The sequence below is a fragment of the Haplochromis burtoni genome, unplaced genomic scaffold (genome assembly GCF_018398535.1).
Source record: "Haplochromis burtoni strain Fernald_Lab_line unplaced genomic scaffold, NCSU_Asbu1 Contig_246, whole genome shotgun sequence".
Classification (NCBI taxonomy): Eukaryota; Metazoa; Chordata; class Actinopteri; order Cichliformes; family Cichlidae; genus Haplochromis; species Haplochromis burtoni.
In genome coordinates this window covers 887,443-912,635 of record NW_024582607.1, presented here as the reverse complement: position 1 = coordinate 912,635, position 25,193 = coordinate 887,443, and the positions used below count along the sequence as shown (strand labels likewise).

At 38.7% G+C, this 25,193-nt stretch overlaps 1 protein-coding gene across 2 annotated transcripts in view; it reads right to left on the bottom strand.

The window, feature by feature from the left end:
- Nucleotides 1–6,667: 6,667 nt before the first annotated feature.
- The window catches only part of LOC102289338 (kelch domain-containing protein 8B), a 231,930-nt gene continuing 213,404 nt past the window's right edge, over nt 6,668–25,193 (bottom strand). For both annotated transcript variants that reach the window (XM_014338677.2, XM_005938079.2), the window contains 2 exons: nt 20,559–20,660; nt 6,668–8,103 (listed from right to left, as the gene is read on the bottom strand). In XM_014338677.2, coding sequence (XP_014194163.1) covers nt 7,907–8,103; nt 20,559–20,660 — 299 coding nt within the window. In that variant the 3' untranslated portion in view covers nt 6,668–7,906. The remainder of the gene's footprint in view (nt 8,104–20,558; nt 20,661–25,193) is intronic.

Sequence of the window (25,193 nt, the reverse complement as noted above, 5' to 3'; positions counted from 1 at the left end):
CTAAGCGAGGCCTTATTTTTATAAACAATTCTCAAAAAAATTAAGGGAACACTCTTAACACAACAATTTTAAAAATTGTAATTTTTGGGAGCTCTCAAGGGGTTGATTTTGGTTTCCTCAGACCATTATTGATAAATTATAACCTTATGTCTACAGCGTGTTTGTTATCAACGCCAAGTACATCTGTAAAGAGTATTAATTTTATGAATATGTCATTCTCAGACACACATGCACACACACACATACATAATTATAATTATTGACAAAATATTTAAAAAATAGTTACTCAAATATGAGACAAAGCATTTTTCATCATCTCGTCATCATCTGATGTGAGATCCCAGTGTTCCCTTAATTTTTTTTACATTAATGGCAACCATTTAAATGACTTGCTAGTTTCCAATATATTATTTTGACTGTTAACTTCAAAGCGTTTTTCATGCACTTGCATAATGAGAAAAAGAATTTAATGTGTAAAATAGGGTGTGGCAGGGCATGGTCATGACGCGGCTGCGGGGGAGGCAGACACACCTGAGCTCGAGAAGCTCATCACGCATCCCCTATTAAACTTGCCGGGACCCAACGAGTTTTCTTGTTGTTGTCATGTACGTGTGGCTGAAGAGCTGCAGCCAAGGATGTAAGAAACAAGCAACCATATAAAGAAGTGTGTTTAAGGGTGAATATGTGGTGCCATAGGGTAAACACTACTTATCAGCAGTCCTAAATGATTGCGCTGAATGTTATGGCTGGATTTGGATCAAATAACATCAATATGTTATAACTCGGTCAGTGAACCTGAATTAATAAAACAGTACTGTATATTATGATGTAAAATCTCTCTATTATATTTGTATTTTTACAGTTGTGACATTGAATTTAATTGTTGCTGAATTGGACTCATATCTGACTCTTGCTAGTGTTAGTGTCACTTGAGGGTGAAGCCATGTAAGTGCATAGTTTTTATGTATGGTGTGATTCTATGACTACATGTTTACACTGTCATTGTAAGTGTAAAGCAGTATAGCATAAACAAGGTTCTATTTAACTGTTGCACATTCCCACTTATGCCTGGGAGAGTGTAGAAAGCTTCCATCCCCACGTCTCATCTTCTGTCTTATCACATTCAGTACATTCGGTAACTTTTAGTAGGCCTCCCAAATCACATTTGCAAATACAGAGCACATGGCAATACTGAGACCACAAAGCAGTTTACCAGGTTTTGTCAATCACTGTAGGGAAACAGCACAGTACAGGGAAAGAGAGAGAGAGATCAGAACAGGAGAGTGGATTCTGGGTTTGTGTTTCCCAAAATGTCTGTACAAACTAGTTTCTACTTTGATGCCGAGCAGTGAAAATGACAGACGCACAGAAAGGCCAGTGGTCTCCGAGATGGTGACAGTAGAAGCATCTTGTTTCAGTCACAGAATGTTTTCTACATTTCGCTGAAACCCACTCAAGAAATTGAAGTACTCATAAAATAGCACTCATAACCTTTGTAGGCTTTTATATTCCAACAAACATAGTATCCTTGTCAGAAATATACAAAGTGTGCTTCTACACATCTCATCTGGCCCACATGGTAAAAAATAAAGATATATATTTTTAGTCTGTGTATGTCTATTAAAATATATTTTCAGCCCAAGCAAAGCTTTGCAAGAACACCAAACCAGTGACAAACACTTTGGGGAACCCAGCTCAGATCTAGACAACACTACAACACATCTGTCACCTCACGACCTCAATCCACAAGACAAACAACTGGAAGCCAAAATAATGAACAAATAGGAACAATTAACAACAAAAAAATACTCATATTTAATCTTGATCACTTAATCAAAGACATGTTTGTTTTTTCTTTCTTTCTTTCTTTCTTTCTTTCTTTCTTTCTTTCTTTCTTTCTTTCTTTCTTTCTTTCTTTCTTTCTTTCTTTCTTTCTTTTATTTTTGTTTTTTTGGGGTTTTATTTTGGGGTTTTTTGTTCAGCTCCAAAGACACAAAGAATAAAAAGAACTCATGGCTATGCTATGCTAATGTAAAAGCGAACACATTTATGCTACTGGCGGGTGTTGACACTGTTCCCTGTTGCCCGGGCAACCGGGAATCCGTGCTGAAGCTGCCCGCACAACAAAAAAGAAAAGAGAAAAAAAGGAGAAGCTTTTCATTGCTGAAAAAACGACACAGTTCTGATTGGATTCAAACTGAAACACTGTCACTTAAGCATTTCCCACCCCTCGTCTTTGCACTGTGCTAAAAATGCACCCCTGTCGTTTTGTCCCAACCTGAGTCTGCTGGCCTTATTTTTGTGAAGCAAGGCACAAGGCTGCCTTTACCAAAACATGGCCCTGAATGTGTCGTGGAGAAGATGGTACATACTGTATCTGCAGTTTTAAGAGGTAAGGACACACAAGGCAACTTTTTCTTTTTAATTTGTTGGGGGAGGGGCCCTGGGAGTCTCATTTGTTGCTTGAAAATGTTTTGCATTAGTTCCCTGTCAGCAGCGCTCTGTAGTGTAGGATGATTATTGTCATATGGTCGGGCACTTGGTTGCAAAATTGCTTCACGCCTCAGGTTCTGAAGATTTTTGAGCCATTTCGTGTAGAAACTCTTATCAGTTAAAACCATATTAATGCTGATGTCGTGAGAAGCAGGATCACAATACATTTTGGCTTTCAACCTGTATTGCTAGAACACATTTACATAGACATTTACATATGCTTGTGCATCACTTGCTCATGGTCTTCTAAAACAAAACAGCACGTAATTAGCTGCTACCTGTACTGAAGCATCCTGATCTTTTGTTCTGTTTCTCAACCTGCTGTCAGACGCTGCAGAGGGATCTTACTGCAGTGAGTACACAGCCTAGCACATACATCACATCAAGAGCCAGAGAGACAGACTTTCACGCCGAAGGACAAATTCTAGACTTACGAGACGTCTTCTCAGGAAATCCATCATACCATGTTAAGGTCAGAGAGATGAAGATTTTTTTTATTGTTATTATTAAAATGCCAGTAGAGACCGCAGGCCAAAAGAGAGAGCTAGCTCTAGAAAAGTCCCAGAATATCTCAGGAGACTGCAGTGTGGCAGGTAAACTGGATCCAATAGCTGCAGCGACAGAAAGCTTGCATTGTACAACCTCCAGAAAGCAATAATAGATGGTGAATGTGTCATGGTATCAAAAAAAAGCTCACATGCACCTACACAGGCATAATAACAAGCATTCCCACAAGCAGATACACAGGAACATGATTGTAGGACACCAAGCTGACTAAAAACCCTTAGCCCCTTTAATCTCTGCCTGACACTTGTTTTTATGAAACAAGTCAGGCCGTTTTAGCATTGGATGTGTGGAGACCAAATCAGACACAAACGGAGGGTGAAATTTGTAATTATTGAAAAAAAACATCAAATGCATGCTAATGTTGCTCAGTTGCCACTGGAAAAAAGTGTACGTTTAAAAAATGAAAAAAGAACTACTGTAAGATATATATTTGTTATTAGCAACTAAATAGCTATGAAATGTGAGCTTTCACTTGTAGAGGCAAACCCATCCTGGGTTCTGATTGTCCTTACTTTAAAATTTTCAGGTTCACATCTGCCTGTGGTGGAACACAAGCCCCTCCTGTGGTCTTCTTCCTGAGGCTTTTTCCCTATCTGAATTAGGGGTTTAAGGACACATGGTGACAAATGCTGTACAGACTGTGAAGAGATATGATTTGTTAAACAGATGTTTGTTAAATTACGGTATGTAAGTACAATAAATTAGCTTTAGTTTTTTAAATAGGGGGTTCTTTCAGCAGATTGTCTTTCTGCTGTTTTCCACCTTCTTACCACATGCAGCAAACAGCTGTTTCCACATAAAAAGCACTGGTAGCTCCTCAAGAGCTCGTGCAGGTTGCCAGAAAAACGCCTCCAAATGTTGCTGTGTGTCAGCCGCCCCCAAGCTAAAGTACGAACCAAATTAACTCTGCTTATGTCCATTAACCATCACAGGGCCAGTCTCACTGTCAGTTCCTCTCAGTGGCATACTGTAGTATTACAATACGTACACATATGTTCCCTGAGCCTTGTTATGATTATTGTGTAAACTGTCAAGACAGCTAATTGTTACTTCTCCTACTGCAGCCATGAGCATGGGTGTGTAGTGAAAAAAGACAAAGAAGAAGTGTAAAAAGAAGCTAACAGCTGGAGATATTAAAAAAAAAAACCTAACAAACAAGCGAGACGGCCAATTTGACAAATTATGACCTAAATTTAAGCCAACCATATACTATGTGGGCAGATTACATGCATGTAAATATACACATTTTACCAATTCTACAAATTCTTCTATTCTACAAAGTCATTGTTCCAAAGACATCCACGATATGGCCAGGCATCCATACGGACAGAGTCCTGAAACAACCGAGCTGTTGAGAAAGAATGTCCAAACGTCCAAACAAATGTATCCAGACGGACTATGCATGCATTCACGCTTGCTTGGCTCTGTGTACAAGCAGGTGTGTGTGTGGTGTGTTTTCAGTGTGTGTGCACACATGCATATATGAGCTTCTGACTTGTACCTAACGTACTCAATTAGGTGCACACAGTGCAGCGCCTAAAATAACTGACTGTCAGCTGGCATCTCATCTGAGCCCCTGTGCCTGCAGTGCTCTCTCACAGCAATACATGTGTGAGTCTGTTAGCACGGTGCACCAGGATGTGGGCCAGAAAACATATGAAGCAGGTGGAAAAACAATGAAGGAGACGTATGTGTGTGTGTTTGCATGTGTCTTAGTATGAATAAAAGCTTATTGTGGGGGCCAGAGACAGCTCTTTCTTCCTCTACTCCTGTGTGTCTCCACGTTTTTCTGCGGATTAAGTCAATATTTCACTCATTTCAAATGGTCTGGATGTAAGTGATCAATATCATCTTTAAATGTTAAACCATGTCATTATAGTTGGTGGGTTATATAAAGTATTTTTGTGTATTAGTGTCTCTACTAATGTTAGCTAGTGCCATTATTTCTAGTGTCTTCACTACTGTTCCTGCCTACTATGGCTATAATAGAAAAGTTTATAAATTAGACCCGAGGTTAAAAATTCTCAGTACCAAACCTGCTAGGCCTTAAAAGAGTGCTGTGTTACAGTAAATGAATACAGTAAAAGCTGCTGACTGGATCTGTGTTTGCATATTCAGAAATGCCACCATTATGGGAGAACATGGTTCAGCAGAATACATAAAGACCAGCAGAGACTACATGCTGCACAGTGATTTCCTTTGCTTTCTTGCTCAAACTCTCTCCTCTCCGCAGGTCAGCGCATCTGTCACAAAACATTGTGTACTGCAGCTTTCTCCATTAACTCTTTAACGCAAAGCCTCACCTTTGCCCAAACAATCTAAAATCTGTCTTTTTCAGTGTGACTTGATGAGGTTACTGCATTGGTGGTGGCTTGGAAACGTTTGTAGCAGCTACAGATGTTGAAATCACGGCACTTACAGTAGATTCCAGTGAGACCAAGAATAATTGGAAACTACCAGTCCTAGAGCATAGTGGTCAGCCATTAATGTCCTTTCTTTTAAAACAGAAAGCATATAAGAGACAGGTGTTACCATTTTGAAATTATCTATTTGTGAACTATGTGTTAAGCCTAATCTTAGCCATTTTGGTAAAAGCTAAAATAATGGAGGGTGTTTTTGTTTTTCTTGTGTGCTTTGTTTTTTGAGTGGAGTTGGAAAGTATCAGCTAACAAACCTCTGCTAACTTGGTTAGCTTGGTTAGCCTGCTGCATTAGTAAATAATTTGTAATTCAAAATGACGTTAAATACAGTGATGATTTTGGTTTGTGAAAAAACAATTTTAAAACCAAATACTTAATGAAAAAACAGAGTTACCTTTAGTACACCCTAATGCTCAACAAAAGGATGTCAATCAGAGAGCCTCTCCCTTAATAATGAAGCCTTAATCTAACTCAGACTGGTGAGTTTAAAATTGGCCAACAGTAAAGCTGTCATTAAGCTATGTGTTCAAAATATCTTTTTTTTGTACAAGGCTGTAACTATGTTTATTTCTGCTGTCTGGCATTTTAACATAGGACTCTATAGGGATTAAAACACCTTTGGCCATCAGAGGAGCTGCAGCTTCAGGCACTTTTAGGCTTCTTTTTAATTTGCCTTTTTTTGCGCAAAATATCTAGCTTGCTAGCTTGCTAGCAGACCTATGCCAGAACACACTAAAGGAAAGCCTTCAGTGGAAGGCCAACCAAGATCAGCATATAAGCAAACATATCATCCTTGCTGGCTATAAAGCCAGATTGCAAGTTAGCTAACAGATTGTAGGCTAGCTAATATTAGCCAGTGGTAAAAACACATTTACACATTATATTTGTACAGCTTTCTAACTATTTTGCCCAACACTGATAACTAATTACACTAATTATATTTTATGTAATCAATAATGCGAGAAGTAGCATATTTTATGTTTTTTAAGCAAAAAACCCCCCCAAAATATTGTTTGGATCCTACTGAAAATGCAGTCTAAGAGCAGAAAAAAGACGGTACTGCAGAAACTTTCTGTGAACTTTTTCAGTTTTGTTTCCTCTGCAAGCCACAAACTTTTCAGTCTCCTTTCCTTTTAGCCACACAGACATGAATATTTTATATTCACAAGACAGATTTTTTTTTTTTGTTGCCAGAAACACCTTTAAATAGACAACACTGACATCTATGTTCATGTGGCGAAGAAAAAACTATGATGATGTTAGCTCTGTCACGCCCAAACATCATATTTCAAATCACTTTTCTTTCCATAGAAAACCATGAAACTGTCCAACAATACTCATTCTTAAATACTGTATGGTTTTAACTAAATACATAAATGTCCTCACATGTTTATACCTAGAGAGTGATAAAACTGCTAGAATCATGATTGTAAAATCCTCTTCCCAGTGTATCTGCAATCTGACTGATATGAAGTAAAAATAAAAAATTAGGGTTATCTGGATGCTTCTGTGCAGCACATTTGAAAAGCCCTACATTTATCCTGCCATCAACTACATCTGTGTGGTACAATGTAAAGTAGATCTGGAAGTGATTGCTGTGATGCACTGGTGCACAGATGTGAAGCATATTGAGGTGATAAGCTCAATTGCAGCCAGTTTTTCAACTGAAATGAAGGAAACACAGTGTCTGACTCAACATCCATCAGTGGTTGACTGATTGTAGAAAATAGATGGGCTTGCAGCTGCATGAGTTGCTCTTGGTGTGTGACACCGGGTCGTGGTTGCTTTACACGCATATACACAGAACAAAACAAACCAAACCAAAAAAGTGAGAAGCCAAAACAGTCATTTGTATTCTCAGAACCTCAACTGTCTAAAACTCAATATAGTGTTGTTTCTAAGGTCATAGAAAAGTGTCTGAGCTTGCTGTTGCAGCAGTAGGGGAGAGCAACAAAGAGATTCAGATATGGCCCTATGTTCCTTTATTATCCAGAAAAGTACCCTGCTTTTATTCAGAAAAATGCTCAACAGTTCAAAGGCGTGTTATTTCTTCAGACACGGTGTCTGTTTTTTTGCTCATTTTCTTCTTCCTTTGATTTCCCCAGAGTAAAAAAAAAAAGAATTGTCAGTTTTCTGTCCTTGCCAGTCACAGCAGTCCACTTGTATGTCCTTAATCTTGTATTCATCCAGAGATGTCACAACCTGTCTCCGCAGCTCCTGTCAGAAAATGTTTGTCGAATGTGAAAAAGAGTTTCCCACAGCCCGGTGCACTAGACGAATCCATCAGCCGGACATAAAGGTAGAAGAGTACAAGCAGGATCTGTGGATCCATTTCATGTGTTTGTGTCTCTGTTCACGCACATGAAGAAAAATATCAGTGCCAGTTTGCACATATTCTTGCTCGTGTGTTCATGTGTGTCTTTGTGTCACACTGCTTCCTGCATGCACAGTGCCTCCACAGCATTACTGGGTCCCTGTGAAACTCCACCAATTACAAACAGCATGTTGGTCGCCTGCAGAAGAGCAGAGGAGCAGCGCGCGGTGGGCATGGGCGCCACGTACTCCCAGCGCCGCTTCACTGGGTTATAGCTCTCCACCGAGCCCAGCGGCGAGGGTTCATTGCCTGCAAAATGAAAAACAGACATATTAGAATGATGACAGTGATGCTTCATGTGGGGAAGTAGGACCATTCAGAGGCTGTATATTAACATCCACTGCCTGAACAGTCCAGACAATATTTCTTCAAATAAAAGACATATATAGAACATAAGGAGGTATTTAAACCTGGATACTTAATGTCAAAAGCTGACATGTTAATTTCGATGCAAATGCAGGTTTTAGGAGCTCCAGGGTTTGACTCTGAGAGAAGTGCAACAAAACTATATATATAAAAAAACCAAGCCAGAGGGTTTATTTAAGAATGAAACTTTTATGTCACCTAAGACATGCTAGGTCTCAACCTGGATGCTGATTCCTCTTTCTGAGGCGCACTATTATCTACTGCTTTTTCTCTTTCCCCCACTCTCCTCCTCTTATACATCAGGATGCACTGTTTTTTTCTGTTTCTATGGTGACCAGCATCACAGCAAGTTCGGAAATAATACGTTCTGGTGTTGTCTATGTGTGTGTGTGTATCTAAGAAGAACTATCATCTTCATTTTGTTAAAAGAACTAAGTGATAATGCCGAGTCGGTCTTTTCAAAGCCCGTAGCCTCGCTCAGGCCGTGGTTCCTTCATCATCTGTAGAAGACACACTCATCACAGCTCTCACACACACACACACACACACACACACACGCACAGAAACATATTCCTTGTTGCTTTGGAGCTCAAAGGCTTCCTGTCATTTGTTTGATTCTCAACCCGCAGACGTCATGTCAGCGCTCCTCCTCCTCCCTTTGACCTTCACTCCTCATCATGACTGCCATTATTCTTCCCTGTTATCTCCTTTAACACCTTTTCCATTTTACATTACTGGTTCCTTTTTTAATTCTTCCCGGCCTCATTTTTCTTATTCTCATGCCTCATTTCTAATTCTTATCAAACGCTTAGAAACAGTCTTTCTTCAACTTTACGGCTCTTAACCCTGCTTGCGAGTCCTCCTCCACCTGCTCTGTTCATTATACTCTATTCTTTCTCCCATCGAGTCCATTAAACCTCCTGTTCTCATTTTGGCTTTTCTTTTTTCCGCTGCGAAGCCTCTCGTCTCAGATTCTCTTCCTTTCTTCTGTACCTGTCACCCCTCCAACCGTCAGCCTCAGTGCATTGTTCGCCTCTCCTGTTTTCTTGTTCTTTGCCACTTCTTAAAATTGCTCTTCTGTTTTTTTCCTGCTCTCCCTTCCCTTTTGTTTAGCTTTATGTAAACACAACACTTAAGCTGCTGCGTGTACAGTAATGGAGTTTGAAATAAAATGACTCATCCCATATAGTGACATAAAAAATGACCTTCAGAGTAAACTTTTTAATATAATTTTTACAGTTATGACGTTTCACTATTGTTTACCATATGCCTTTGAAGTATTCTTATTTTATTGCCTTTGGGGTTAGTTCCACTCAGCTGGAGCTATGCAATCAAAGATCTATTGAGTTTTCACTGATGGCGAAAACTCTGAGTATAACTGAAGAATGGTTACTGAAAACTAGAAGAGGAGACACCCCAAGGACAAGACAGCTGGGTTTTTCTTTATTTTTCATAACAATATAAATCAAATTAATGAACACAGAGAGCAACAAGAGAAGTCGTGATTGTAATTCAGTACTGAAAAATACATCCATCCTATGCTTATTATGCTGAGACTTGAAAAAAATCCCACGTTGAAGGGAGAGACCAAACCATGAGAGAGAGCCCAACAGATTGAATCTCATTACAACAGAAGTGAACTGTGGTTTTGCACTGAGCTCTGATAAACTACATTATAAATCATATCCGTTTATAATGATCCCATTACCCCTCAAAAAGGTCTGCAGTACAAAAAACAGTGAAGGCTTGAATAAAATTGCTTTGTGAATTCAAATTTTTGTGTACATACGGGTCACATCTGTTGAACATGACACCTGAAACAAACATAAACAGAGAACATTTGCAGGGACATGATGAAATTAACACTGTCTTCTTGTACGTGTTCTTGCAAAGTTTCATTGAGATTGACCCACCAGTTAAGGAGAAAAAAGGATACATACAGACATAAATGCGCTATGATTGTTATAGTAAGATATGTGATGTAGCCACCATGACACCACATTAGCAAAGTAATGCCATGAAGCATTACTGAAAGTTTGCACCATCCCCATCTTTGAATTAAAAGCAAATTTGCCACCATGATTAAATTGGTGTTCTAACCCACTGGGGCCTGGACTCTACAGGGCTTCTGTAACAACCTTGTGGTGTTTCCAGCTCATTCAAGTTCTTTTGGAGCTTTTTTACCCCACTCAGCTGACCATAATGAATTGCACCTTGACATTTATTTGACATGCAGAACATCAGCTACAGCGACCAAGTTTTTAGTCAACAAGATCATAACATGCTCCATGCTATCATGATCATGGGTGATCTGTATGCGGTTAATCACAGTTTGGGTGTGCTTTGCAGTGAACAGACCATGCTATGTGAGTGTATTTGCTAATTTAAGTGTGGTTCAACAAAAACCTCTGAAAAAACAAGCCTAATGTTGCAAGGGTTAATGCTCCAGTCTCTTGTCTAATTTCTGGCTCAAGTAAAAAAAACAATAACTTTTTTAATGGCTGCAAAACTGAAGGCTTTAAATAATGGGTGAAGTATTGGCAAATATATCCAAGTCTGCCTTTACTTGTTTAGAAATGCCATGCCATAATATGTTCTGACCCTTTATAATCAACCATCACAACATGTACATCTTCTCTTTCAACTGACCAATTGAAAAGCACGCCTGTGTGCATAATTCTTTGCATAGCTGGTACTCTTTTAGAATCACTTTCACTGCTCAAGCATGGAGCTACACCAGCTGCAGCACAGTTTCCATCTGATTTTCAGGGTTAGCTTTCCTAAATTCTTTACTGTTCACCTGTTTCTGACCGCCTGTTGTTCCTGCTTTCACTCGGGACTGCAGGTCAAACAGAAGCCACAGCAAACCTGCTGAGGAGCTTGTATTACTGTCTGATCTGTGCTGTAAACAGTGCCATTACATGCACTCTTTTCAGCACTTACCATATTTTAGTAGCTAATGCATAGCTTACAACCTTGACCTTCTTGCCTCCTGTTCTTTATCACTACAATTTACATTGTCAGTGGGTAAAATGCTGCAATCATAATTTACCAGAGTACAGGAAGAATGCCACATGCCCTCCTGCCAGCTCTCTGGTTAACAGTAAAATGGTGGACAGTTTTACTGCAGACTTCCACAATGTGACTTGGCAGGGTTTCAGAGCAGGTCAGAATTTACTCTCACAGCTAGCTGCTGGGGGATACAATTATAATATAATATACAATTAGATGCCGACATCTAATGCAGCAAGCGTAAGGACTTCATCAGCTCATTTTTCTGCTGTCAAAACAGAAGAGAAGCTCTGATTAGTGTTGGTTTGTTACTGACATAGCTGGGTACTAATTAAACACGCCAATTTGTAAGAAAAAACATCTTTCAGAAGAAGTACTCTGCTTAACAAATGTCCAGAAAAAAAGACCACTGAACAAATCTATTCATTAGAAGGGGGTGTTTTTCTTTTTGTCATCCGCACTATCAGTGTGGTATGAAAAGGTTAATTTGAAGTTTTGCCCATAGAAAAACTGCCCATGTGAGCCTTTTTCTGAACTACCTCCCACAGCAGTTCAGGAACGGCCCAGTAACCTGGCTCCAGATCTTCTGACTTCTGAATAACTGCAAACCTCTGGCACCAGAAATGCTTTGGTGCAAAAAATCTCTAGAGGCTAATCTGACACCAAACGCAGCCTTAAAGTCTAAGCTGACACAGTTCTTATTTTTAGGTATATATTCAAACAGGGATAGTTAAAAGCTACTTTTAGCATCAGGACATGAAGAAATTACTGATTAAAAATCTAAATCAGCATATAATTATCTGTTCTGTGCTTCATTAACCTGTGATGATGGGGTTCAAGAAAACTTGCATCTGTGTTATAAACTAGCACAGGCGTGACAAATAGTAACAGTGTCACTTCGCATTAACACAGAGTGGCAGATTTATTCCGAGGGTACTCAGCTTGTTGAAATACAGAGATTTACCTGCTGACTGACAGTTTAAACCACATTAAGTTTATATATTTCTGTCTCTGTCACTGTGTTATTTGTGATTTTAGTTTGAGTTTCCTTTAATACGATTTCCTTTAAGAGGCTTAAAATGACAGATGAGGTCAAAGTTGTGTCACAGTTTTCTGCATCTATGACTCTCACAGATGCAGAACATCTCATCTGAATACATAAAGATCAGGAAGTATGTGTATGCAAAGTGTGTGAGAGCCCATTCCTAATGGCTGTTTTTGAGGTTCATGTGCATGCAAACACAAATAATCTGATTATGAAATGATATCCATGAGCCCATAACTGCATCTCAAGTCAGTCCTCGTGTGACAAATCGTATCTAATTATAATTTAGGTGCAGATATCAAGTTGTCAGGCGTTGTCATGAATTAAACAAAAGTACAAGGCGGTGCAAAAACACAAAATGCTGGGTGCGTGGGTGGAGGTGGTGAAGACAGTGTTACTATAATGGATACAAATACAGAGAAATGCACAAAAAGAGAGAACATCGTGTTCTGTTTCAGACTGAAAAGTACAGAAGAACATCAAAGACAAACAAACATTATTTAAAACTGTCCTAACTGGTTGTAACATAATTTGGCCTCCTCCAGCACGCCTTTTAAAATAAGCCCTTTAATAAGATGGGTACTAAGAAAAAACAATCAGTGAAAAAATTCATCCAACCTCATCACTGATCACCATTAAACTGTACACAAATTCTGTTTATCATCTGACCTTTTAATTATTAATAGTTGTAGTATTACAAAAGTCTAGTTAAGTTCTTCCAGCTTTGTGACTTCAGTTTTGTAAAGACAAATTGAGCTTGATTCATGTAAGAAGTATTTATTCGGTTGTTCAGGGATGACACGACGAATCCTACTTCCGGGCCTAAAGTAGTCTGCGTTTAATATGGCTTTTGTGTTGTTAACATGTTTAATGTTATCTATTTTCTTCTATTTGATCTCAAAAAGCTCCTAAAACAGTCAGTGATCACTGTTGACCTCACTCGGCTTTTATTACCGCTAATCATTTATTTAAGCTCAGTTTTTAAAACCTTAGGATGTAACTACAGCCCAGCCCATGCAGCAGTATATGAATGACTAACCTCGTATTGTGGATGGATTATCTCAGTTGTTCTCCTGGCTGAAGTTTGGTCCTTTTACAGCATCCTGCCATGCGATTACATTTGTTCCTGACCACCGAGAACACTCACGTTAACTTTTATCGAGTGGAAAAAAAGTTAGCTTATTTATATTATGCTAACATAGCTGTGTCGCTAGCGGTCACGTAGCACATCATTATATACCAGCTAGCCCAACTTCAGTAACCCTACAAAAGTCACTGCTGTTTAGTTTCCAAAACCCCGCAGTCAGGACATGCTATATTGTATTTAGATAGAAGCTAGCGAGCTAACTCCCTGCTAACTTCTAACTCCGTTAAATGTCATAAATGCAGTTTTCATGGATGCCTGGATGCTAAACTCAATTGTTACACCTGGTAGAGCAGAACGCTGATCATTTTATTAAAGATGAAAGACTTTAGACAGTTTTTCAACTCTCAGTAATGCCATAGTGATCGTTTGATATATGGACCTGCAGCGGAGTTTAGGTCCAGACACGGCCAGTGACGTCAGACTGAACAACCGGATAAGATCCATAAAACCTGAGAAAAACTCACCCCCAAAAACCAAACAAGTAGTCTTGAAATTACTTTAACTGTAACATCCTTTCTAAGGGAGGACTATAGGTAGGTGGAAAATACTGGAAACTAGTTCCGGCCATTTCAGAGGTGGTGTGACGTTGAGTGAAAACCTGTCCTGTGTCTATTATCATGGTTCACTTTGATCTTGACTACAGATATTAAATATCTGTAGCTTAGGTAACAAAACCTCATACATGAAGACAGATATGCTGATGTATTCCAGATGCCAATAGCGATAACTGACATTTTAATATGAGTGACAGAGAGGAGAGCAGTGCTGAACTGATTATTTGCTTCAGCGTTTACTTAAATTTTTTTTTTACCTATACAAATACTGTAAACTACATGCTAAAATTAAAATTTGGAAGCTACTTTTAGCTTCTCCCTTGTCACAAGGGTTTTATGCCCTTTCTGATGCAATCTCTTAGAAACTGGTGTTTCTCTACAAACATTTGTCAATGAAGAACAAGTTCTAAAGAGCTTGCAAAATTCAAGTAGGGTACTGTAAAAGGATGCCACGATAGCAACAAATCAGTTCATGAAATTTCTATTCCACAGTTAAGTGGTATTATTGCAAAGTGGAAGTGTTTAGGAAACACAGTAATCATGAAGTGACAGGCCATGTGAAGTTATGAAGCAGGGTCGGCACAAAAACTGAGCAGCTGGAGCTTCATGACATGGACTTTTATGGTTGAGCAGCTCTTGTAATGTCTAGTTGGCCGACTGTGCTTGTCTTTAATGTTTAGTTTCTAAACATTTTTCTGTCAATTGAATTTACACATTAGTTAAAAAAATCCAAGACAACAAGCTAAATATAGCTGTTGCAATATGGTACTGTATAGAAGATGGATGTAAAATAGATGTAAAATTGCCCAATGGTTTCTGACATTGCATTTTGAAGACTCATACTATATATTTGGCTGCCACCATATTCAGTTTTTGGATGCAAAATTGACTGTATTTAGACCTTGGTCAGCAAGCTATATCCAAAAACTCTATAAGTACATCACATATGTCTGCTGATGAATACACAGTGGCAGACTAACACTAGAATTTCACTCACCAGAATTAAACTGTGGTCTGTATCACACAACATTGCATTTTATTTGTCAGATAATTGCATAAAAAATCATCTAATACAAACAACAATACAAACATGGTGTAGAGGCCCAGCTCAGTGATTTTAATCAGAGGACTTGAGCGTAATCAATTTTCTAATTTGTGTTGAATATGTTGAAATTCCAGCAGGCGTGGAAGCAAATGAGGAGTAAGCATAAAAGCAGAATAAGACATTTTCTGCATCGCTTACTAAAGTGATGCTAAAATGACACTAAAGTTTGCTCTTTACTGTACTGTGACATTACTGATATACAGCTCAACGTAATGTCTTTGCAATTATATAGTGCTTTTCAAGTCTTATTGAGCAGCATTTTAGATTACAGATCACATTTTAGCAAAACATTCATACACACTGTATGAATGTTTTAGGACTTAAACACTTTAAGTCCTATACACTTCAAACAATTTATCTATCCGTCAACAATTAATCTAACATGCATTTCTTATGACTGTGGGTGAAAAGCCTGAGGCAAAGGACAAAACTTACACAAGCACAGAGAGAACATCTAAACTCCAAACAGAAAGGCCAACCACAGTGGTGCAACCATATACTTTCTATATGGCTTATTTGTATGGATATTTGAAGTTTGTTTGAAGTTTAGAACTTTATAATATGGATAATGGATGCCAATAAGAGCAGACTTGAGCTTGGAGTTGCTCGCTTTTGTGTGTTTTCGAAGCTGAATTCTACATGATGGTGTTGCCCATCCATCCAACCATTTTTCTACTGATTATCCAGGTTCAGATCACAGATAGCAGGAGTCTAAGTGGAGACACAGAGACCTTTCTGGCCACGCTTACATTCGAACATGGAATTCATTGTAAACAATCGAAGAAGTCCAATAACAGAACACTTTCTGAGTTCAGCTGATTAGCAGATCATTCCTGACCTTCAGGGCACACTGTCATTACCCATGTCAACATAGAAGTAACTAGAGGTGGGAATCACCATACATCCCACAATATGATATTATCACAATACTTAACGCACGATACGATATTATTGCAATTTTTAAAAATATTTTGCGATATTCAGATTCTGTACATAAAGGTCCAACTTAACTGAATGCAACTGTCTGGTACAATTATAGCTATTCTGAACTATGCAATTTGTGAAACCTTATGCAGCCCCTTCAGCAACTGAAGAATTTGAAAGTTCAAAAACAAAATATAATTTTACATTAAATAAAAAAGTTTTAAACTTAATTAAAATAAAACATGTCTTAAATTAAAATAAGTAAACTGTCATGTTTATTGCTGCCAAAAAAAAGTTAAACACATTTGGACAGTGAAGGAATGTCAGGATTCTTGCTCAGAAAAAGGATCAACATGCTCTGAAGTCAGAGCACAAAAACCTTTTTTGTAACAAAATATCGATTTCTGCTGTCCCTGTATCGATACATTATTAGCAAACAAAATATCACGATACTACACAGTATCGATTTTTCCCCCACTCCTAGAAGTAACCCAGTAGAACCACCACCTATTGTCTGCACAGAGAATCTTCAAAATCTCTGCTTTCTTAACCCTTCGTCAATTTAGCTGCATTCAAGAATGCCTTCGTGGATGTGTTTGCCTTTTTTATTTCCCTAGTCAACAGGCAGAGGGAGGGAAATGTGCCATGAACCAGAAATGACTCACAAGCCCAAAATATCATCATGGATTAGATGGCGAGCCAAGCTCACAGCTGACATTACCACAGAAGAAAATACAACACGTCTACCTCTTTCCCCCCGCTCACATACATTTATTTCTTTCATCCAGCTCAAACCTCTTTTCCCTTTCTTTCTCCATTGGCTGTTGAATTTCATAACTGTCTCTCTCAGCAGGACAAGATTGACGTTTTCCTCTCTTTCTCACATGGTCTGACACACACACACAAACACGCACAGCTGTCAGGCCACATCATTGACTGCCACTCTGGATCTGGGGCAAAAAAACCAAACTGCATAAGTTTCTTAGGCCTAGAGAGTGTGTTAGAGCAGCGGTCCCCAACCCCCGGGCCTCGGACCGGTACCGGTCCGTGAGTCATTTGGTACCGGGCCGCGAGAGTTGAGGCTCAGGTGTGAAATATATGGTTTTCAGGGTTTTTATCGGTTTTCAGCGTTATTTTGTTATCGTTTTTATCGTTAATTCGGTTTTCCTGGGTCTTTTCACGTGTGTTATGAATAAATCTTCTTTTTTTTGGTACCGGTACTAGTTTTATTTTGTTGTATTTATCCGCAACACCTTAAAGGCCGGTCCGTGAAAATATTGTCGGGCATAAACCGGTCCGTGGCGCAAAAAAGGTTGGAGACCGCTGTGTAAGAGTGTCCAATTAAAAAAAAAATTCTAATTCTTTACATTAATGGTGCTGTAACTTAGAGTGACAAATCTATTTGCAAAAGGGGAATTGCAACTGTTAGCATGCAGAGGAGGAAGCTGAGAAGGATTGTGTTATTCTCCCCAAGCTTTTCATTTCTCCTCACACTGCAGATGTGTCAGATGTTTTCTCTCGGACATTAATGATGAGGATAAACATGATGGAAATTTAACCTAATAGGCTTAAGCTGGAGCTAAGCTGTGTTGATTTCATAGTAATGAAAAAAATAACTCTTCTCTTCCTGTAACTTCCTGCTCTGTGTTGCTGCTGAGGTTGTCTTACAAGAACAAACAGCTTTTGAATGCATCAACAGATTTCATTCTATAACTCTGGGCTTTACATCGGATTGCGTGTGTTGATACAGCTTTGTGGATATATAACCGAGGCTGTTCTTGCGGATGCATGCAAGTGCAAAAGAAAAGAGGGTCAATATCTGTTTAACAAGCGTGTCACTGTGAAAAATGCTGACCTGTGATTAATTTGTAGCATTGCTCAATTTCACTTCACACTGTATTTACTTTAACAAATGCAGCTCAGTCAGGGAGAAAATGGAAAGTTAATGGAAAATTAATTTGCTGGTTTGCGAGCCTGTGTGTGGCCTTGATGAGAAATGAGAGTTGTGGTCTGCTCTGACAAGTTCAGTGTAAATGTTGAGGCCTTTTATCATCTGATGATCTCTTTAATAAACAAATAACAACTATTAGTCAAGCCAAGGCCTTGCTCTACATGGTGCAATTTAAGGGTTCCAGATACTGAGATAATTATGTGCTTATACCTGGATCACAGATGGTTTGACTCTATTTGTTTGTTTTAGAAGGAAAGTTGCAAAACAATGCACAGTTTTTTTCCTGAATGATCACATTCTTCAAACAATTCTATGTTGATGCCAGAGGTTTCTTAACAATGCCCCATCTACAGCATAGGTGACAAGTGGTTTGAATGGGAAAACTATCATATGCTAGGGCTTTCACATTCACAAGAATCCAGCTGAACATCCACAGGAGGTTTGTGTTAGGTAATCCACAGCTTGTCTAACACAGGGTTCCCCAAAGCTGCAAGCCACTTTGCAGCCCACCTTCACCCCAACTTTTTCTTTAATGGTTTATCCAGCTTAATTAATGTCAATCAATGTCTTGTGTTATTAAAATGACCTCTGTTCTATGCTGGTATCTGTGCTTTTGCTGCTCTGTGAGCCTCTGGCTTTGCATATATGTACAAAGAAGGGTGTGAAGCTCCCAAAGTAACTGTACTGTGAAATGTCATGGAACAGCTGGATGAATGATCAATCTTCTTTTGACTATAGTGGTCCGTTTTGTTGTGAGAAGGGTTGTTGTTTGTTTGTTTACTCCAGTCGAGTTTTACAAACACTAAAGATTCTCAAGTGACACACTAAGGCCTGATTTACACTTCTGTGGGGAGTCTTTGTAGAGTCTGACCTCATCTAAGCAAGTGACTGACAAGCCTTTTAGATCATCATGGTGCATGGTCCAGGTGTTTTATATGAGGAGCCACCTGGGCTCCCCCCTCCTGGCTCCCCACTTATTGCTGTTGTCAGGGGGAAATTGAACGTCAGGAAAAAATGTTTCCAATTCTTTCACATACATTATTATTCCTTATATTGGTATTGATAATTGTTATTCAAGAAATGCAGGGAAAAAGTAGGTGTAAATGTACAGGAGAAATCGAAAGTGGTGAACAAGCCAATCACAACACACGGCATGTATATGCAGTTGTTTTTTAAGGTTAGGGCGTTCAGAGGGGTTTGGAGTCATGATGTAGCTACGGTGTAGATTTCCCGCTGATCCCAAGTGGCTGATTGTGACCCACACCCGTTTTCACACCTTGGCTCTTGTGATTAGGTAGAGGATCATCAGGGGGTCCTTTTGTCCCTTTTTTGGGGTGAAACTCCCTCTGGGTTTAAATCTGGGACTCTCCACCATTTGACCCTTAGAACTGAAGAAGCTTCTCGGATGAGAGGTGAAATGTCTTCAAGCAACTTAAAGAAGTCCAGACGCTTTTCATTTTTGTGGAATATTAAAATTCTGCTCTTCAGCTAATACTTTTGTTAAATTTCTAGATCTTAGTTCTTGTTTAATTTAGCTTCCTTTCATATCCAGTCTCTTAGTCTTTCCTCTGTGTGTCCTCCTCAGCATCCTAAGTCAGTCATGTATGTTTACGTTTGTCGAAGTTTGCCTTTCTCGCTCTCGCTCTGACTCTTGGTCCTGTCATCTGTCTGGTTCTTATGTTCTAGTTTGGCTATTTCTTGCTTTCATGTCTGTTCCCCTTTCGTGTCCAGTCTGTTTTGTCTTCCTGGTCTGTCGTGTGTTTCTATTTCTGTTATCCCCTATCCTAGTGTCAAGCTCCTGAGTCTCAGTGTGCTTCTCACATTTTTTGGTTTACCTACAACATACCAAGAAATAAAAAAGGCTGAATGATTTAATCTTTCTAAATTATTAGCCTACAAGTACCAAACAATTTAATGCCAGCATTAAAAAGTTTGGCCAGCTTTAGTTAAAACCATCGAAGGATGGCTGTGTCCCCATTGTGCTCAATATTCTGATGTTCTGATGTTGTTTACCTCAAGTACAACATCTAAGTACAGCATCACTCAGATGTTGTACTTGAGGTACACACACAAAGGTATTTGTGCTTTGATGAATCACCTGCTTTCACCACATCCTTCTTGGAGCAAATAGTGCATAGGATCCACTTCCAGAGACCTGTATCCCCACCGGTGGTAGTCATCTATATCAACTGGGCTGCCTGCCTGTTCTGTTGGCTTCCTTCATCTGGATGTCTGTGATGCATGCATTGCACTACAATAGATCATTTTGGTGCTATGTCTGCATGGTATTAAATAATTTAAAAAAAAGGAAAATAATATTTTTATCCCTACCAGAAAAAAACATAACATGAGCAACGGCTCAATGGCAACAGGATCAAGGACACAGGATGTATACAGTACATTCACACACCACTGAAAGACATTCAGTGATGTTTGTCTTTTTATTTCTTACATTTGTGATTTTTACGTAATTGTGTTATATAAATTAAATAAAGTTTCTATGCCCATTGTTCTACTTCTCCTTCTTGAAATGAGGCACAGTGCTGTACTTGATTAACAGAAGGCAGGAAAAATGGATTAAATAGAAAAGAGCTGCTGACCTAGACCACCAGCTATGATGACTCTTCCACCCAGGCATCCTGCCACAAAGTCAGCCCTCTTCTCCCTCATCCTGGACATCCGAGTGGGTTTTATCCAAATACCTGCCAGAGGTAAAACACAAGAAACTGTCAGTTATCTTTCAGCACAGTCATCCACGACAGAAAGCAGTTTTCACTGCCATAGTATTTTAAAGAAAAACACGGTATATTGAGTATGTGGGGTCACAAGCAAAGATGCTCTCGGTGTGTTGGGTAACAGTCAAGTTCTTCAGAATTTAAATGACTACATTAATAAATGTGACTGCAGTGCTTTCAATTACCTCATTAAACTCAGAGTGAACAGTGGTCATACAAATGCAGATAAAAAATAGAAAACAAAAATTACTTTATCACAATCCCTGTTTCCAAAAAGTGCACAAAAGTACTCGTCATAATGAATAAAAAATGTTATCTTTAGCATATACCATTTAAACAGTGCATTAATATGCAGCTGACACAACAAACTGTAAGAAAGAAGAAAGCTATTTCGTTTTCCTACCAGCAGCCCTAGTTCCTAACTTATATAGACACTAAGTAGACAAATAAATACACTTCCTATAATATTTTCCACTAACTGTTCCTTTAGGTCAAGACAAATGTATTATGCATTAGGGTTCAGTTTCTTTGTAATTGTAACAATTGTAAAGGTCAGACTGTGCTTTGCTTGCATTTCTGCTGTTTGGGGGCAAAAAGAAAGAAAAAGCCAAAATGAATTAAAAATAATAGAAAAGAAGGAACAAGAAACATTATAGAAAGTTTCTGTTAGTACAACCCCTGCCTCAGGAGCTCCCTCCCACCATGGCCATCATTTTCCTTTTTAGGTCTAAAACTCAGAACCCGGCAGCACATTATAGCTCTATATATGGAGTATCACATGTAGTGACACACTCCTTTCCCATTCTCCATGTCCTCTTTGCCAAGGGTTCTGTGAGAGGGATGAGCTGTAAATTCAATAAAATACAGCAAAATACACAAAAGAACAACAATTAAAGTTGCTCTATATTTTAATACATTGAAATGAATAAAGACTATTAATTCAATTCAAATCAATTGTATTTACCTATACACAGCAAGTTGTCTTATTGTGTTTTATGTGAGATAAGATAAGTATTACTGTATGTAAAGTAGAACTTTTTCATCTTAGAGATGCACAGTGGTTTCTGCAGCTGTTTGATGTGATGGGTATCTAACAAACTCACAACAAAGACTTCAACAAACCAACGTAACTCTTTAACAGCATTTTGACCAAAATCAGATCAAAGTGTCTACGTGTGAGTTGAGCTGACCTGTCTATAGACCTTTTCAATGAAAAAGGTTATGTTGAGTTCTTCAGCGTTGGTGTGGAAATGTGGAAAGAGTGGAGAAATGTCCAACGGCTGTTTAGACATTTAGACTTGTTTTTTAGGGGGGAAAAAGTGGCAGGTTTAACTTATTTGTCCATAAAGCAATGGTTAAGAGAATTACTTTTAAAGTGAGCCAGTGAACAAAAGACCACATTTTTACCATATCTTTTTTTTTTCTTTTTAGCTAATGAGCTAATCAATGGCATTAGCGGGTAATATACTGCGATGGTAAATGGTAGATGGATACTATCTGGTAGATGTTATCCATCACCAAATTGTGCACCCCCTGGTGAAAATCTCAACAGCAGTTAAATGGGAATCAAGGTGCTGTTCTACTCAGTACCTTTATGTAATATCATGATGTTTATCACGGCTAGCATAGCGATGCTGGCAGTATTGCGATGAGAAGAATGATAGTAGAAGGATAGTGATCATGATAGATCAACGGGTGGGCAGTTGAATTCTTGTGTGGGCCTTAAATAAGCTTTGTTGCATATTGTCTCACAGATGGCTGCCACTAAATGGTCACCACAGAGCAGTTATCTCACCTAACAGAAAGCTCGTAAGAGCACTTGTACTTATGGGCGCACAGCGCTGGGAAAAATAAAATCTTCCCAACAGTGAGACAGTCCAAGGCTGGAGAGAGAGCTTATATATAAATAGATGGAATTGTCTCTGGCAAACTGTTTTTCTCTAAACTTATTTCTGTTTACAGCAATCTTTGACTTGGTTTTTGAATTTTCAATGCACGACTACACAGGAGAAATAACAGAAAACATCTCTTTAGTTGGAAATTTCATTTACTCATTCTTTTAGGGAGCATGGGCAACAGAGACAAAAAACGCTATCAAGAAATAACAGAACTGTTGCATTTTAAAACATGTTCATCATGCTTAGGAACTAAAATGAATGAGTAAATTTGATTTACTGTAAACAGTGAAAGGCCTAAGGTGAGGCGACAGGAGGAGAAGCATACTGTAATTTCGAGATAACAGAAATGTGTTGCAGAGCTGTTGTAGTGCTTCCTGTCAGGAAAGCAATAGCAGAGTTGCAGTGCAGCTAAATGGTAATCTCTGAATCAAGGGAGGGGGAGGCAGAGCCACCAGAAGACCATTAATAGATATGCTGGCTGCACCAGATCAGATATTCAGCCATGGAAAAACGAAAAGGCCAGATAATGTGCAAATATTATCCTGACATATGGGAGGAGAGGAGCAAAGAGCCGAGCATTCAAATAAGCATGGAACTTTTGCTGCACTCTTCTTATCCAAGTTCTGTTTGTAGATATTTGACAGAAACAGCTAGGGCCATGCTTTTGTGTCTTTCTCAGCTATCTAAGATTCATTTTAGCTTCTTTGCATTTCTGATGCACTGATAAATAATTGTGTGTTTTGACCATCTTTGAGGAAAAACAGACGAGATGGGATCCAGAGATCCATGTAGCACCATGCAGTAACTAAAAACTGTCCTCAGTCAGGATTTCATGTTCCATAATCAAGAAAGGGTCCTTCAGTGCATTTTTTAAAGAACACAAAAGTGTGAATATGGGGTTGTGCAAAATAAATTCTCTGAGCTCTTCTGTAATGTATGAAGGAGAAGAGGGAGAATGTTACAATAACTGGAAAAGTGTTGGGTGTAACACATTCCAAAGTAACATGTTACTGTAATCACATTACATTATACAGTAATGCAGTAATGTAAAAATGTTAGGGAACTAAACATTATAGTTAGGGTAATGTTGAACTAAAATGCGTTTTCCTTTCTGCGCAATTCGGCCGCAGTCAGCTGGTTTTAGTTCATGTGCAGGAGGAAAAAAGTGAAGCGGCCTCATGATACAATCCAAATTTAAATTCAAGTTCAAGGGTCTGTCATTTTGACAGAGAGCACACATTGCAAAAGAGGTAAGAACAGGGTTTCCTGGGAACAGAAGCACTGGGAAAGGTTAATCACTGCATGAGGTAATGAAATTGCTTTTTACAATCTTTGCGCTTTACAGTGCCTATAAATGTGAGGAAGAGGAAGGAGTAGTTTATTTGTCCTTATTAGGAAATGACTGCGTTACAGCAATGGGAAAAAAATAATAAATCCAAAACTTGATGTTATACAATAAGGAACTAAAAATCAATGCTGTGACTGTGGTATGAGGTTAGCCGCATATCCTGTTATCATTTGGATAACTTCTTCATCAGATGATGGCAGAATTCAAATAGTGAGTTCAATCCTCCTGGATTCAAAGAACAACAATAATTACCACAAACCTCATTGCCAAGTTATGGATCATTCATAATGACGTGGCTGACTTGTCGTTTTAAAGTTCTTGAATTGGGTCCATCCAAGTTTCATAAACTGAATACAGGAGATTTTAAAATGATACCTTACTGAGAGTATCAAACTCTCCAAAGCACCACCATCTCTGGCTCAAGAGTTAGAAGGAAGCACTTTTGATGTACTTGAATTTGTGTAAAAATCTCTGCTGAAGAACCAGGTATGTTGGTTCTAGTGTTTAAGCTCACATCATTTTTTTCCTTTTTCTAAATTTCTTAGCTTCTTTAACCCCAACACAGTTCATCAGAAACAGTGCAGCTGTCCCATGTTAGTCACTTTAGGAGGAAATAACATTCAGACCAATAACTTCATGCACTTTCTATTATGTTGTGCTTTATTCATTAGTGGCTCAACCATGGGAGATCTGCAAGCTTTTGTGGATTTCTTAAATCACCTTTAAGTAAGCCACAAGGGCTTCAGTGCAATAGGTAATCATTTATAAATCTTTGAGTATAAAATAAAAACAAAACAAAACATAAAAATACCAAATTTTCAGTGTTTTCCACTGCATCGCCTTTATCATATCAAACTGAACAATGCTTTGTGTGCAGACAGGAGATGGCACCTGTGTGTGTTCTCACATAATATATTCTCTCACACAGCCTCTCACAAAGTTTGTCATGCAGAGAGCTACCAAGAGACAGGGCGAACCATTCTCACATACCAAAAGGAAAACTCACATGGTGCATTTTTCACTGCTGCTTTATCCTTTAAGAGGACAAATGAGCCACTTTGGGGAGGGAATGCTGCAATTTGTCAGCACAAATTATTAATTCGAAGGGCTGCAGCCAGCTGCAAACATTAAAGAAAAGCAGGGAGAAAGCAATATTTTACTTTGACTAACATTTCTCCAAGTGGTTCGGGATCAACTGACTGCTGTAAACACACACTTTCTGTCTGTGGTGAGAGGAGGTGAGTTGAGTGGCAT